At 36.5% G+C, this 16,160-nt stretch overlaps 1 protein-coding gene across 1 annotated transcript in view; it reads left to right on the top strand.

The window, feature by feature from the left end:
* The window catches only part of Gart (trifunctional purine biosynthetic protein adenosine-3 Gart), a 56,311-nt gene that overhangs the window by 23,781 nt on the left and 16,370 nt on the right, over nucleotides 1-16,160 (top strand). Inside the window, exons 9-15 of the mRNA XM_083120598.1 lie at nucleotides 1,423-1,642; nucleotides 2,100-2,322; nucleotides 7,266-7,464; nucleotides 8,666-8,917; nucleotides 10,928-11,131; nucleotides 12,255-12,404; nucleotides 13,863-14,008. Of these exons, the coding sequence (XP_082976724.1) occupies nucleotides 1,423-1,642; nucleotides 2,100-2,322; nucleotides 7,266-7,464; nucleotides 8,666-8,917; nucleotides 10,928-11,131; nucleotides 12,255-12,404; nucleotides 13,863-14,008 (1,394 nt within the window). The remainder of the gene's footprint in view (nucleotides 1-1,422; nucleotides 1,643-2,099; nucleotides 2,323-7,265; nucleotides 7,465-8,665; nucleotides 8,918-10,927; nucleotides 11,132-12,254; nucleotides 12,405-13,862; nucleotides 14,009-16,160) is intronic.

The raw sequence follows: 16,160 nt of genomic DNA, 5'->3' as shown, positions 1-16,160 counted from the left end.
TTTGTTGCATGTTCTGCCACTTTGATCTTTGCAGTTATTGTTTCTTATGTTCATCCATACTCTTCCCTACAGAGCATCTGGATTCTTGCATGTAACATCTTCCTATGTTTATTCTAGTTGTATCATTGTACACTTTAACTGTGAAGTTTTTGAAGGGACAGTGTGTCTCGTGAAGATTCCTTACAGCCACAGTAGTATAACTAGCAGTATGCTTCTGTTGCTGATGCGAGTGCACTGTATGTGGAAGGTCTTTATTGAACCATTGCAGATCCTTCTGAAGTTCCTAGGAACTACAGATGGCAATCCAGGTTTTAGAATCTCCTTATGGGTTGATAATTTATATTATGAAGTATTGTTATTATCACAAGTTGTAAGCTAGCAAGGTAATTATGAAAAAAAAAAGTAGCATTCACACTATTAATTGAATCGGCAGGTTTAAGAAGGGAATGAAGACAAAAAAATGGCAAAATGACCTTTTGTACTAGACATTATCAGAAAGCGTTGCTCTACACGTGAGTGTGAAGAAATATATAAAAAGCAGTCCCTAGAGGAAGATAAAGAGCCCTGAAATCGACGTATGGTGTAAGAAGGAAATTAATCCGAACCAATTTTACAGTTTTTTTTTTTTTATTTCCCACACATTTACTTCCTGGACATATTCCCTTCTTAAACCTGCCGATTCAATTGTAATAAAGGTTTTTCCTTGAATTATACTGAGTAATGAATTATTTGTGGTGTGAAACTACATTCCAGAATTACAGCTGTCACATTCACATGCAAAATATAAGGTTCTAGACTTGCAATCATATTCAAATATTCGTCATAAATCAATTTCCATTGAATTTTAAATGATAACACCATTAAGCGTTGTTTCCATGATAACCAAAAACTCAATATGCTGACCAAGGCAGAAATTTATTTTATTCTAAAACATAAACTAAATGTTACGTTTCAACCTTCTAGCAAGATCTTCTTGAGACTCTGTATCAATTTCTCTTTTGCACTATTTCATTTATATTTGGTACAGAGTCTGAAGAAGACCTTGCTAGAAGCTTGAAACGTAACGTTTAGTTTGTTTTAGAATAAAATAAATTTCTGCCTTGGTCAGCATATTGAGTTTTTGAATTTTAAAGTACTTAGTGGTGTCTGCTAACAATTTAGAAAGTAATAATAATAATAATAAAAATTTGAGAGCATAGGATCATGGAATGAACTAATGAAAATTAAATTAAAAATATTAAATTGCATGCATTCACAAGCATTGGAAATTTTGACAATTTTCAGATTAACTCAGTTTGTTATTTGCATGGAGTAGGACCACATCGTGTGGAATTTGTCAATTATGTGATATTTCCAGGAATCGAAGTACAAGATTTAATTGTTGCTGAATTGTAATTTTGCCAATTTTGTATATATTTCCAGGTCTGGACGAAGTGTCAAAATTGCGTGGTCATTATGTCTTCCATAGTGGCACTGACATAGTGAATGGCAATGTAGTGACCAATGGAGGGCGTGTGCTGATTGCAGTTGTGCTTTCTCCTACTTTAATCCTTGCAGCCGCCAAAGCTCAACTAGCTTGCAAGAAAATCTCATTTGAAGGAGCTCACTACAGGAAAGATATTGCATTCAAAGGAATCGCAAGGTTAGGATTTACTAGATATTTTCTGAAGTAGATGTTAAATTACTATATTTGAATACATTTTTATATCTACCACATGCTCTTTTTGGTATGGTTACAATAACTGTTTAATTTTAGTGTAGTTTGCAACTGTAGATATTACTATTTTTAACATATCTCCAGTGAGTGAAGAGTACATGAATACATTATTTTCCATTATTGCTAGGATTTAAAGCAAAAGATGAAATCAAGCTAATATCTTGTAGTACATATTTTCAGGTAATACTATCAGGATTCATTTATTCTACCCAGAATAAAGGTAAAAAATTCTTTCTGACAATTATTATTATTATTTTTTTTTTAGAAATTCTCTCTGGTATTGTAATTGGAATTGAATTAAACTTACTGCATGTAATGGGAAATCTAATTTATCACTTTTATTTTTAAAAAGCTTTATCCTGCATTACGTTTTATGTTTCAGATCTCTTCTTCATGAGGGAGAACTGACATATCAGAAGAGTGGTGTAGACATTACAGCAGCTGATAATTTAATCCACAATGTGAAGCCAGCCATAGAAAGCACAAAGAGGAGTGGAGTTGTAGGCTCGGTTGGAGGATTTGGAGGTCTCTTTGATGTTAAAGCATCTGGATATACTGATCCCTTATTGGTCTCTGGAACTGACGGAGTTGGCACAAAATTAAAAGTATGTAATTTACGGCTGTGTTTAATTAAAAATGTTGTTCTTCATGTAATTCTAGCATAGACTTTTGTTTAAATTGTTGTGTTGTGCAAATTATTAATTGCGTATGTTATTTGTTCACATATTGGGGGGGGGGGGGAGTATGACTATCTAAAAAATCTGAAAGCTGATGCATTCATTAATTAAAACATAGAGAATTAAATATATTATTTCTTTACAATCGTAAGTATATACATCATCGTAAGTTTTTGTAAAGCTAATAGTGCACATAGGAAATTTAATATTTACATTTGCACACACCAATGACAGTGCTGAAATTCTGCCTATGATCTGATTCAATTTTTAGTTTCTTGAAAAGTATATTAAATTTATTTTTTTCATCTGTTATATTTTATGAAGTGTTCAACTCTGGGAACGTTTGTACCTGATAAATAGAAACACGCATTTGTGCTGAATAAATCAATATTTCAGTACAAAAACTGGACACATTTTGAACCAAAAGCATTTCACTGTTAAAAATGGTGAATAAAATCCAAAATTTCATTAAAAAACTACACTATACTAATAGAAAATAAATTCCATTGTATAGCACAATTATGTAGTTAATGGAGTGTTATTAAGTTTATTCCTGTCTACGGAAGTCCCAAATTTTCCAGCAGAATTACATCAGTGTTCCATGATTTTGGATAATTCACAGGATGATTCTACTGTGCAAAGTAATGTGTTGGTAAATAAACTTAACGTTTGTTTTTAAGAGCTTATTTTGTATTTTGCACCTGATTCACATCATTTTGTGATAAAATATGGTAGGAAAATGTACCTTGCACCTTTCAAATACATCAACACTGAAAATTACATGTGCCATCTCACACTTTGTGCCTCCGTCAAACATGGCCCTACCAATAAAAATAGAATTTCACTTAAGGTTGCTGAATATAGCCTATTCTTAACCTGTTAATACCCAAAAACAATTTAAAGGAGAATTAACTGCATTTAAAATATAGCATGACTTAACACGTGGAAATACGATTTATAAGTACATGAAGACACTTGACATGTTTTATTTGTAGTTACCAGTGCAATGACGTTTCTTTTATTCTGTTTGTTGTACTTAGCAACTACTTACTCTCATTGCTCACTGGTCAACATGACATTTGTTACAAGGAATGTGAATGGTGTTCTAAGGTAAGTTGATGGTGCTGAATTCAAAAATGAAATCAATTTTTTTGTTACACACTAACCTGTACCTAATGCAATTCATGAAAATTCTGCCTATTGGGCTGTGGCTTAACCTATATTTACTCTACAGATATTGTTGAATAACAGTCATTATATGACCATAGAATGACCAGCACATTCCTAAGGCCAGGGACCTTCCTCCAATTGCAACAAACCAAATCGTGAATAAGAGAGAGGCATGGCAACACTTTCAATGAGTCATGCCCGAATGCGTAGAATCGCTGTGTTGTTTATCACGTTCGTCTCAGCATTGTGAGTTCTGACGGAGTGGGAAGTGACTGCCTTTGATTAGGTTGTGATTCGATGTTCAGAAGCCGTGTGTAGTGTTAGTGCAGAAGAAAATGCCTCGTACCTGCGTAAATAGCCCCAATTCGTTTTGTTATATATGTGGAGAGTTGACATTTAAGTCGCAAAAGCGACGAATTACCCCTCTTATAAAGAAGTGCTATGAACTTTATTTTGGGTGTAAAGTTGGGGACCAGGACATAACATGGGTCCCCCCACATATGCTGTTTGACATGTGTTACACTTCTGACAAGCTGGTTATAAGGATCACGTCACATGTCGTTTGCTGTTCCCATGATTTGGAGGGAACCATGAGATCACACAACAGACTGTTATTTCTGCCTGACCAAAATAGCTGAAATCATGTCAAAAACAAGGAACGCTGTGCAGTACCCAAATTTACTATCAGCCATGAGACCTGTATGTCACAATGAAGAATTGCCGGTACCAAAACCTCCTGAGAATTGTGACTGTGAGTGAAGATGCTTGTCGTGACCAACATGGGGAAGAAAGTGCAAGAGGTGAAGAAACTGCCAACCCAACGTTTAAAGTGTCCGGTTCATCAATGGAGCCACACTTATTGTCACAAGGGGATCTGAACGATCTTACGTGGGATTTAAATTTGTCTTAGCAACAGTCTGAACTTTTAGCTTCAGGACTGAAAAGTTGGAATCTCCTCGCTTGCGATACAAAAGTTTTTTTTTTTTTCGTGATCACCATACTATTTTCTCAGAATATTTCTCCCACGAAGGAGACATGGTTTTTTGTAATGACATCTCATCCGTTATGGATTGTCTTGGCCATGAATACAGTTCACACGATTGGCGTCTTTTCATCGATTCCAGCAAAGTTAGTATGAAAGTTGTACTTCTCCATAATGGAAACAAATTGCCATCAGTACCAATTGCTCATGCTGTTAACATTAAGGAGACGTATGAGAACTTGAAACAGCTTCTGACAAATATCCAATATGAGAAATACAAATGGAATATATGCGGAGATCTGAAGGTAATTGCAATTCTGCTTGGCATGCAGCTTGGGTACACAAACCATTGCTGCTTCTTATGCGAGTGGGACAGCAGAGACAGAAAAAAATCACTATTGTGGGAAAAAATGGCCTCTTCGCAGTGAATTAGTGCCTGGACAGAAGAATGTGGCGAACACTCCTCTTGTTGGCCCCAAAAATGTGTATCTCCCTCCTCTGCACATAAAATTGGGACTAATTAAAAACTTTGTGAAAGCCATGGACAGAACTTCACGTGGATTCATGTACTTGCAACAGAAATTCCCAAGAATCAGCAATGCCAAAATTAAAGAAGGAATATTTGTAGGGTCTCGAATAAGGGAATTGATGAATGATGAGAATTTCATTCAACAATTAACAGATGTTGGAAAAATGGCATGGTTGTCTTTTACAAGTGTATGTAAAAAATTTTTAGGCAACCATAAAGCAGAGAAGTATCGCGATATTGTACATGGACTAATTTGATCATACCAACGTATGGGATGCAACATGTCTCTAAAATTACATTTCTTGAATGATCACCTGGACTTCTTCCCAACTAACCTTGGTGCCGTTAGTGACGAACATGGTGATGGGTTTCACCAAGACATTGCTCTAATGGAAAAGCGGTATCAAGGCAAATGGAGTGCTGCAATGCTGTCAGACTACTGCTGGACCTTATGAAGAGATGTTCCTGAGGTAAAGTTTCATAGGAAATAGGGAAGGAAACATTTTTAGGTATGTTTATACACTTTCATGTTACTCATTTACTTCATTCCTTTGTATACTGACACAGATTTATTACCTTTTTGCGTTTGTAGCACTTTTGTAAAAGCAAGTCCTTTCGACCAATACATATGAATGGCTTATTGCAGAAAGGGACCTGAGTCACATTTTTGAGGTATCGGAGTTAATGGTATTTTTGATTATCCTAGTTACAGACACATCTTTTAGTGCAGAAAGGAAGTCAGTCACAAGAGGCTATAGCCAATAAAATGCACAGTGAAAAGTGTACTTTAATGCAGAAAGATACCTGAGTCACTGACTCAGGTCCCTTTCTGCAATAAACTTAGCCGTATTTATACGTTGTACGAACTGTAAACGCTAATCTGTAATGCAGCTCGAGGCGGTAAAAATACTGTCAAGCTTATTGACACCAGTAACATTATTGGTTTCGCAACATGGTGACCTCATGTCTATAAAAAAATGTGGCATTTGTGAAAACTACCATGTGTTCCTACAAGAATAGGCAGTATTTTCACATTTCCAAGTATCATTCCTTTGATTGATTGATTGATTTGTTGTTTTAAGTCCACTTTATGCACAGTAAGGCTAATCGGGACTGGACCTACAGTATAAAGTGGGATCCGAACCACTTGTGCCTCCACCGGGTATCGAACCCGGGACCCCTTGATAACAAGGCGACAACGCTACCACTGCGCCATCCGGGATGCCTATCATTGCTTTCAATACTGTGTTGAACATAAGGGTACAGTCAAGGTTTCCGAATTCATCAAAGCTTTGACGTCTTACACCTTCTATCTGTCCAAAGGTGCAAGAATTGTAATTCCTACGTCACGTACGTTCCCTGTTGCATGTATGCCGATCAAGCTTACTAAATTGAAGGACATATTAACTGCCTTGTCGTATGTATCAGACGACGCCAAAGGATTTTATGAAGATATTCTTCAGTGGCCCACTACACACGGCAATGAAACAGACTCAGATGTAGAATAACACATGCATGTATGAGCTCGTACATTATTGTACTTCAAACACCGACAATAAAGTCCAGAAAGTGCAGTACACTGTCATTTATTGATGAATCTATAATTTCCTGTGGCATATATAACATAACCTAGCGTATGTGGCAACGACAAACGGGCGTTTGTAGGACATTTCTTGTCTTATTTATCATAGTTTCCACTTTTATTGCAGAAAGGTACCTGAGTCACAACTTTTTCATCTCCACTGTCTCTAGCAGCATACTGCAGGGGGGTGCATTGAGGGTTGCAAAATTAACTATTCATTATGGTGAATATTTGAGCCAACAACGGCACATTTCTTTCTTACACTCTCAATATTATACGATTTTTCTTGTTTTTCTCAGAATTGTGCAAAAGTGACTCAGGTCCCTTTCTGCAATAAGCCATTCATATAGAACATAGGTTGAGGTAGGAAAATACTAAAAAACCTTTTTACAGGAAATCTGAAAAATTCTGATATTAGATCTGCATTCAGGGGCTCAGCAACTTGTAGAAACAGCTTGTTTTGTTCTTGTAACATTCACAAATATTTTTTTGTAGACCAGAAGCACTTATTTCCGATTGTTCTGCTTGAAATTACATTGTAGTGACACCCTGAGCAACATTGTGTTTTTTTAACTGCATGACTTTGCACCCTGCACTTTTTCTCACAGATTGCTGAAACTTGTGGAATCCATTCGACCCTAGGCATTGACTTGGTTGCTATGTGTGTGAATGATATCCTGACCCATGGAGCAGAACCTCTGTATTTCCTTGATTACTATGCATGCGGAGCACTCAGTGTTGATGTAGCTAGTCAAGTAATTACTAGTGTTGCCAAAGGATGCAAGGAAGCTGGCTGTGCTCTGATTGGTGAGCTTATTGCTGAATATTTTTCTGTTTATTGTTTGTTCACTCTGATAGTTGGTGCTGGTGCTCTTCAACTCCCTAATGACGTCAGCAGCGGCTGCTAAATTTACACCTCTTTGTTGACGTAGTAAAAGAGGTATTGAATGACAAAGCTCACAGAAGTGAGTTGGCTGAGGAAATCGTTTGTCTATTGTTTTCCTTCTCAACTTGCCGAAGCAGGTCATGGTCGGAGGGGGAGGGAGCATCGTTGTCAAAAGTGTTTGCAGCGATAACTTTTCAGCGGGTGAAATGGACTTTGCACAATGCTTGCTTCAGAAGACAACCACTCCTCCTTCGGAAGGAAAATGGAAGGTGGGGAGTAAGAGGTAGGATCGAGGCTAAAAATAACTCTTTCACTTCATTGTGCGTGTTGCCAACCTTTGTCGAAAGTAACTTGTGCACTTCATTGTAAGTGTTGCCAACACTTGTCAAAATAAGTGTTGCCAACACTTGTCAAAAATAACTCATGCACTTCATTGTTTTTTGTTTGGATGGCAAAAGGCATTAGAAACAAAACAAATATTGAATTATAATGTAGACATGTGGTTGCAAATAGAAAATATAATTTGTTCCTGTCCCATGTCTCAAAAGGGTGGGGGGAGAGGCAAAATTTTGTCTTTTCTTTTTTCAATTTTCACATTTAAAGCCACGAATAATAACAAATACATGGAGATAGCAACACTTTGTCTTTTCTATGTCAGAGTACATTTTATTCTTAGTAAAATGTTTCTTGATTCACTAAATTATCTGCCATAGGAAGGAAGCTATAACGATTTTTGCTAAACCTTACAAAACTCGTTTAAATGGCCTGGGACAGAGGTAAAAACTGCATAAGAGTCACGGGACTTTAAAGGTTAAGTAACCCCTCTGCCCCCTCCTCCCCCTACACAAACAGATGTGTCCTCCATGTATTTTTAACTTGCGTAGTTACTTGCTTCGTCCTAGCACACGCTCCTAATCTTTTTCTAAAATTCTCACATGTTAGGAAACACTGTTTTCGCTGTGTATATAAATTCCAAGAACTAGTCCACTCAACTATTTTACATGTTGCATGCAGTAACTGAGAACTTCAAAAGACTGATCTTTAAAAAAAATCTGAATACATTACTATTTCATATAGTACAGTATTTACAGTTGTTTTAAATTGTTGTTCATGCATTTTCAGGAGGTGAAACAGCAGAAATGCCAGGAATCTACTCGGGAGGTGAATATGACCTTGCTGGTTTTGCTGTGGGAGCTGTGGAACGCAGCAATTTACTTCCTCTCACAAACAAAATAAAGCCTGGTGATGTGTTGATCGGCCTGCCATCTAGTGGTGTGCACAGCAACGGTTTTAGTTTGGTTAGGAGAATCCTTGAAAAATCAGGAAAGAAGTACAGTGATAAAGCTCCATTTAGTAAAACAGGAAAAACTTTTGGTAAGTTGAATTTTATTTTGGTTTGCGTATTTATTCCATTTTTTGCTAATTGGATATTCATGATAAGTCCTTCTAATGGTTTTGAAACTGTTTAGATATATTGTTGTTATAAGTAGGGATCTGATGTTTTCACCATGCGATAACACCTAAAAAAAGTTATGGGTGCTAGAAAATGGTGGTGAATAAAATGACATAAAAAAATAAAAGTATCTCTTGAAATGTGCAAATTTAGACCTTTATGCATTTTTTATGGGTTTCTTATGAATTTCTAGTATCTTTTGCACATATGTAGTAGAGCTGAGCCAATACTGATACTCTTAATAATTCCCACCAGAGCCAATGCCGATACTTTAAAATTGTGTCAATTCAAAGTACAGTAGAACGTTGTTTATCCGCATGGCAATTATCCACAACGTCAGTTATCCGCACACTCAAAAAAGCGAGAGTCATTCTCATTTTCTCATGTCTTTTGTTTTCTTGTACTGTATGTATAAAATAAACCTATAGTGTACGTGCTTTTCTTCGTTAAATATGTTATGTATAAAATAAACCTGTACTGTATGTGCTTTTCTTTGTTAAATAAACACATGTTTGATTATCCGCAAAAATCGTTATCCGCATAACCTTCAGTGCCAATTAATGCGGATAAACAACGTTCTAATGTAGTAGAACTGTACTGTACTGTATATTTTTTTCCATTATGATTAAATTGCATCAGTGTACCAGAGTTTTGCTTTAAAACATTCATAACTTCATGCGAGATAACCACTTAATCATGAAATCTATTTCTGTCCACAATGTTATTGCATAAATAGTGAAAATTGTACATAATTTTCAGGATATTCAAACTCTGTGAAAGTGCCACATGGCATTTTTGCAGACTCTGACAAAAACACACTGACTTGGGAAAAGTATCGATCTGTATCGGCAATCAAATTGCAACCGATATTTTCCGATACAGATACATTGGTATTGGTTAATGTCTCAGACCTAGCATGTACCATGAAAAATCTGTAATTTGCAGCTACGGAACCATTAGGTGATTCGATAATATTGTGGCAAAGATATGCAGTTAATGTTTTCCGGTCTGCCATTGACCCATTCCTCACATTCCATGGACAGTTTTTGAGGAGATAGTTTAGGTACAACATCCTTTCAGTTTTTCTTGTATGTACCTATCGCTTGCATTGCAGAATTATTTCTGCAATGTGCTTGTAGAATTATTTCTTCAATGGGCTTGTAAGAACCGTAACTTTTCAAGAGAAATGGTTGTTTCAGTTGATGGTTTACTATATAAAGGCACTTGTGAACCTAATTCAATTTTTTTTCAGTCAGTTAACTGGTGTTTTTCATAGACGTTAATCTTGCAATTAAGAGACAAAATGTCGCATGGCTCTAAGTGAATGTTACATAATACAAATCAAGTTTTAGTATTATCTTTTAAATTTTCAATGTTCTTTGTAGTTTAAAGCAATTATAAGTTACTTTGGGAATTCCCTGTCTCCAGTTCTGTAGTGAGTACAAAAGCCCAAGAAAATAAATGGAATCAGATTTAATTTTTTAAAACGTAGTACAATCATTGGCAGAGATATGAGTAGGCAAATTGTCCAATGCTATTTTCATACCCGTTTCTTCTGTGCTGTATGTTTTAAGGGAATGGAATTGTGCTAGGCTGGGGAAGAGGGTTGTGTTTTCTTTCAGCTCTAGTACTGTAGATTGCAAAGAACAAAATGAACATGGTGATGGGCAATTTCCTTACTATTATCTTTGCCATTGGCTGCACAATTTAATTTTTGTAAATGTGAATTTTAGGAAAGTGAAAAATTACACCAAAAAAATTCAAGTTCCCAGTATTTTTTTTTTTAGATTTGAAAAAAAATATGTATTCATGAAAATTTAGAATAAAGTGCTTGAAATCATCAAAATATTTTTTAGCCAGATATATTTTCTCAATGCATTATTTTTTAATGTACAAGTAGTGTCATTTGTAACAAGTACTGGATATTGTAGGAGAAGAACTATTAACTCCCACAAAGATATACGTGAAGAACTTAATCGGAATCTTGAAGACTGGCAAAGTGAAGGCACTAGCTCATATAACAGGAGGAGGTTTGCTTGAAAATGTTCCTCGAATTCTGCCCAAAGGAGTTAGGGCTGTGTTTGATGCTACACAGTGGCAAATTCTTCCTGTATATGGCTGGCTGGCAGCTGTAGGTGAGTGTTATTTTTTTTACTGCTTTTTAATTATGTAGCTTACTGTGCCTTGCCTTTCAGTAAGCATGAACACAAAAAGAAGCACAGCAAATGTATAGATAAAAATGTTAGAAACCAACATTTTGCCAGCTTCCCACCATTATTAGCAAGCTAAAAACAGGTCAGTGAACATACTCCTGCTCAACCTACTTGCCTAAACTGCACTGGTGGTAGGAAATTGGCAAAACATCAGATTAAAAGTTTTTTATGAGGAAAATGGGATAGGCCTACCCGATGGTGCATCGTAACCAAGGTGTCCCAGGTTCGATACCCGGTGGAGGCACATAGTGGTTTAAACTGTAGGTCCAGCCCCAATTAGCGTCGCTGTGCATAAAGTGGACTTAAAACACTAAATCAATCAATCAATGAGGAAATGGGGGAACTACGAATGAGTAGTTCGTACTATATCTAGTTCGTAACCTGGCCATGGAAGCCTATAACTGGGGATTCGTCGTGCTGACCACATGTCACCCCATAGATGATCTTGCACCTCAGCAATGGGGAGTGCGACCAGCAGTTGGTAGGTAGGCCCGTCACAAGTTATTATTATTGTATGCATTGCTTCTTTATGTGTTTTTCCATATTGACAGTTAATACAAACATGTGTTGTTCAGCATATGCTGTTAGAAAAATATAATTTCTATAAGTCTTTGTATTTTAACCTTATTAACCACATTTTGAGAAAGTGGCATAGACAAAAAAATTATTCTGTAGCAAAAAGAGAGCTGTAAGAATTTTGTATTGATCGGTATTGTAATTGCCACGTAAGTGAATTCAAATAAATCAAAGTTAAATACAGGAATCAGTAAGGTCATGTGCATTGGAATTGTTAAAACAACTATTTGTTGATATTTGGGCCTCTTTTTGGATTTTTAAACCATACCTTAGCATAAATTAAAATTCCTTACAAGCATTACAATAGCTAAATTTGTTTTTTTACAATGTTGCATTTTCTTTGGCCTTCTACTATTTTGGCCTGTAAAACTGTATTTTTTCTGGTATTACTTAAAACACTAGTTTAGAGCTAAAGACCAAGTGAATTATAGTTTATGGCACATAGAACTGAACTATACTTGCTTTACAGGTGGAGTGACTGCGAAGGAGATGTTGCGGACCTTTAACTGTGGAATTGGAATGGTTCTTGTTGTTGACAGTGCTGACGTAAACAGTGTTTGCAGTGGGATAGTGGGAGAAGCAGCATCTGTTATAGGGAAAATAGAACAGTCTGTTGGAGGTTTGTGAATCCAAAGTTTATCTTTAACCCTTTAAGTGGACATGACTGAAGTAATCCAACATGCCCACTTGTTATCTGCAGCGAGTTTTACAGATATATATGTATCTGTTTCTTTCAGTATTGAGATGCATTCTTCAGAATATCCAGAGTATTTAACTTGGTATAATCACCACAAGATTGAGACACTGCTTCCATGTTGGTACTCTGTTAGCTGTGATTATCTTGCACTCGTATATATTATAGTATATAATTTGTGCTTGGAGTCAATGTGTTTGCCAATTCAGGAACTGCATGAGGTTTTTCTTGATTCACTGATAAATTAGGTTATTTTAGGTTGCTTTTCTGCCACTTTTGGCTAATTGCAGCAATGAGGGTGAGTGATGATATCTTGAAATTGAAGAAGAGATACGCACAAAGAACACCCATGCCCAGACTGGGATTCAAATCTGGCACCCTTGTTTTCTTGCATTTTGAAGTCTTGTTTTTCTCACTATGGTTCAAAGCAGCAAAAGAAGTTGTCTATCTTATTTGAGCATAGAAGATGCACTTTTGGAGTGATGAGGAGTTGTATGTTTTAAAATTACCCACTATGGAATAGATATGGCATGTGCAAATTACCCACTTAAGGGGTTAAGTAACAAGTTACTTATCAGTTCCTAAAATTCTTATCTGCATTATTTTCTATATACAGTAGCCCCCCGAGTTACGTAAGTAATGCATTCCGTCAACCTTTACGTAACTTGAATTTTACATAAGTCGAATTTGTAAATTGCTTAAGTGTAACTTCGTAAGAAACTGCAATATTTATTATTATTATTTTGTGTGTGTGTGTGTGTGTGTGTGTGTGTGTGTGTGTGTGTGTGTGTGTGTGTGTGTGTGTGTGTGTGTGTGTGTGTGTGTGTGTGTGTGTGTGTGTGTGTGTGTGTGTGTGTGTGTGTGTGTGTGTGTGTGTGTGTGTGTGTGTGTGTGTGTGTGTGTGTGTGTGTGTGTGTGTGTGTGTGTGTGTGTGTGTGTGTGTGTGTGTGTGTGTGTTTTTTTGTTTGTTTGTTTGTTTGTTTGTTTGTTTTATTTACACAGGATTATTTTATAAATGAAACATCATGCAGCAGTATTTACTTGGATATTAACTATAAAAGTATGAAAAATATATAAAAGAATATAAAAACAAAGTCAAATCACACTTTTCAAATAAAAAAAGTCTTGTGACAGCTACATACAGTTATTACTTAACTGCAAATTTACGTAAGTCTCATATTACGTAAGTCGGGGGGGGGGGGGTTACTATATTAAATTGTAAATCAATAATGTTATTTCCATTTATATGAAAAGTTCAGAATTTGTCTAGAACTTATGTGAAACTAAATTTCTTTGCAATTCTTGTGAAATGAAAAATAAGTGATTATTTGCAACCATGATTAGATTACATCCTACCAAATTACAATAATTGTTCTATTGCAGATGTCTGCCATGTTGAAGTAAATAACTTTGTGAGCTGCATGGAAATGGTGATGCGGCCGTATGTTAAGGAAGCCATTCAAGTTCAGATGCCTCTGGTGAGGAAGAGAGTGGGAGTGCTCATATCGGGGAGTGGAACAAACCTACAGGTACTGACAAGTTGCCTTGGGCAGTGTTTTTAAAGTGTCTCATGTCAATTTGTGGTTAAATATTATAATTCAGATCCATAATATCAGGTGTGTTTCAAACTAAGGCTAGATTGGTTATAAAGTGTGATTGGCAACAGTGGTCAGATCGTTCTTGAACAGTAGCTGCAAGTAGTCCAGTCGGCATTCATCAGTCTGCTTATGTGTGCCTTTGTATTACAATGTGTAATAATGGCTCCCAAGAATAAAGTAATCCTGCCAGTTGTGACGTACGTTCTGGTTGTAATGAGTGAAAGAAAAGTATGGTCGTGATTTTAGGAAAGGCTATATGGATGTTCACAGTGAAGAGAGGAGTGGTATGTTTCAGACCGATAATCTTGTTAAGCATGTGAATGCGAAAGTGCAAGAAAATTGTTGCTTCACAATTAGTGCTCTTGCCATGGGATTTCAGAGACAACATTGTACTGATTTGTTACCGACACATTTGGTTATGAGCTAACTGTAGAGCAGGGCCATGCATAGCGGCAGAGAAGGAGGAGGGAAATCGAGTGGAGAAAGCACAACGTTGCCCACCGTACGTTCCTGACTGTACGTACATGTACAGAAATTTCATGGCATATTCGGACGTATGGTCCAGACCTTAGTCCGTATGCTAAATGTACGGCTTATCAAAATTTGCATTTGCTGGTTTATCCCTAATATTTCCCTAAGAAATTCTTAAAGCAAGTGTACGGACCTGGAGACAAAAATACGGTCTGTTTGCCATGTGCGTACAGTATTGTCGCTTTCAAAAGTTTGCAACGCTTCCAGACCGAAGCAGGAAATCTGGTAACTCCAGTCGCCCATTACACAATCCCATTTCTCTCGCTGTTCATTGGTGAAGCTAATGGAGACTTGTTCTCGTTCGCCTGGTATATGTATGCTTCCAAGAATTACTGGCATTTATGAATACTGTATGTCAGGGGTTCCCAAACGTTTTAGTTTTGCAGTGCCTGTAGCGTTTCAAGATTTTTCCACGGTGCCCAAGTCAGAATGTAGGCCTATCTAACACCCACAAAGCTCAGTTAGTGTGGTTAGGTTGCTTGTCTTAAGTTAAAAAATTAACACACATTTCAAATTCAGAAACATTTTACATGTAAGAAGTACTAAATAATCACATATTTGGAATAAATGTCATTTCAGTGAAAATATTGGAACATTTTACGGTGCCCCTGTAGGCCAGCCATGGCACCCCATTGCGCTGCGGTGCACACTTTGGGAACCGCTGCTGTATGTAATAAGTGTATGTTGAATTACAGCATGCATTATTATTATTTTTTCAAGGTAAATAATACAGTTAAATTTGATTTTGTTGCCTACTTTTACTGCATTACTAAAAACATGACCATGTGTTCTACTTGCCATAATCATATACTGTATTTACGCATGTATAATGCACACCCTGGTTTTTGATGGGGAAAAGTGACAAACAATTATATCTTGTATATAAAGTGCAGTACAATTCAGATTCAAGAAATGGCTTTCTTAGTTGTAGACCATAAAGCTGTTGCTATGCCTATCAAGAGTGAATGAGATCATACCTATTCAGTAAGTCACCTGTTTCTATGTGAACCAAGAGGAGAATATCGTCTTGTGTATACAATGAATCACCAACCCACACCACCTCCCCCCCCCCATCTCCCTCCAATGTGTTTAGCTTCCCAAACTTTTATATTCTTTAGTAGAAGATCAAAATTATGTTATGGATTTGCAGTGATCAGGAAGTCATTTTCTATCATTTCTCACCCGACAAATACAACTGAAACACATCCCATGTGATGGGAGGCGCATGCTCGGATTCTGCCAGAATGGCGACGCTTTTCTCAGTGTTGCAGAATGTTCCATTACAAAGTGAAAATTCATGGGAAATGCCCATTTTACTTTCATAGTGTTTAAAAAAATATTAAATCTAAAGAAATCCAACCTGGTAATTTGTATTTGCAACTGTTGATATATACGTGTTATATGCAATGACATAGTTAAAACATGCATGGTTTCATGTTGGCTGTCTTGAATTATTCCGTGTATAATACGCACCACAGTTTTTGAGGGTAAAAATTTGGAAAAAAAGTGCACATTATACATGAGTAAATATGGAATGTGAAATACCTATAGA

Source organism: Lepisma saccharinum, chromosome 4 (genome assembly GCF_977018435.1).
Source record: "Lepisma saccharinum chromosome 4, izLepSacc3.1, whole genome shotgun sequence".
NCBI classification, from domain to species: domain Eukaryota; kingdom Metazoa; phylum Arthropoda; class Insecta; order Zygentoma; family Lepismatidae; genus Lepisma; species Lepisma saccharinum.
The sequence above is the reverse complement of the archived record's forward strand: the minus strand, read 5'-3'. Positions and strand labels throughout refer to the sequence as shown.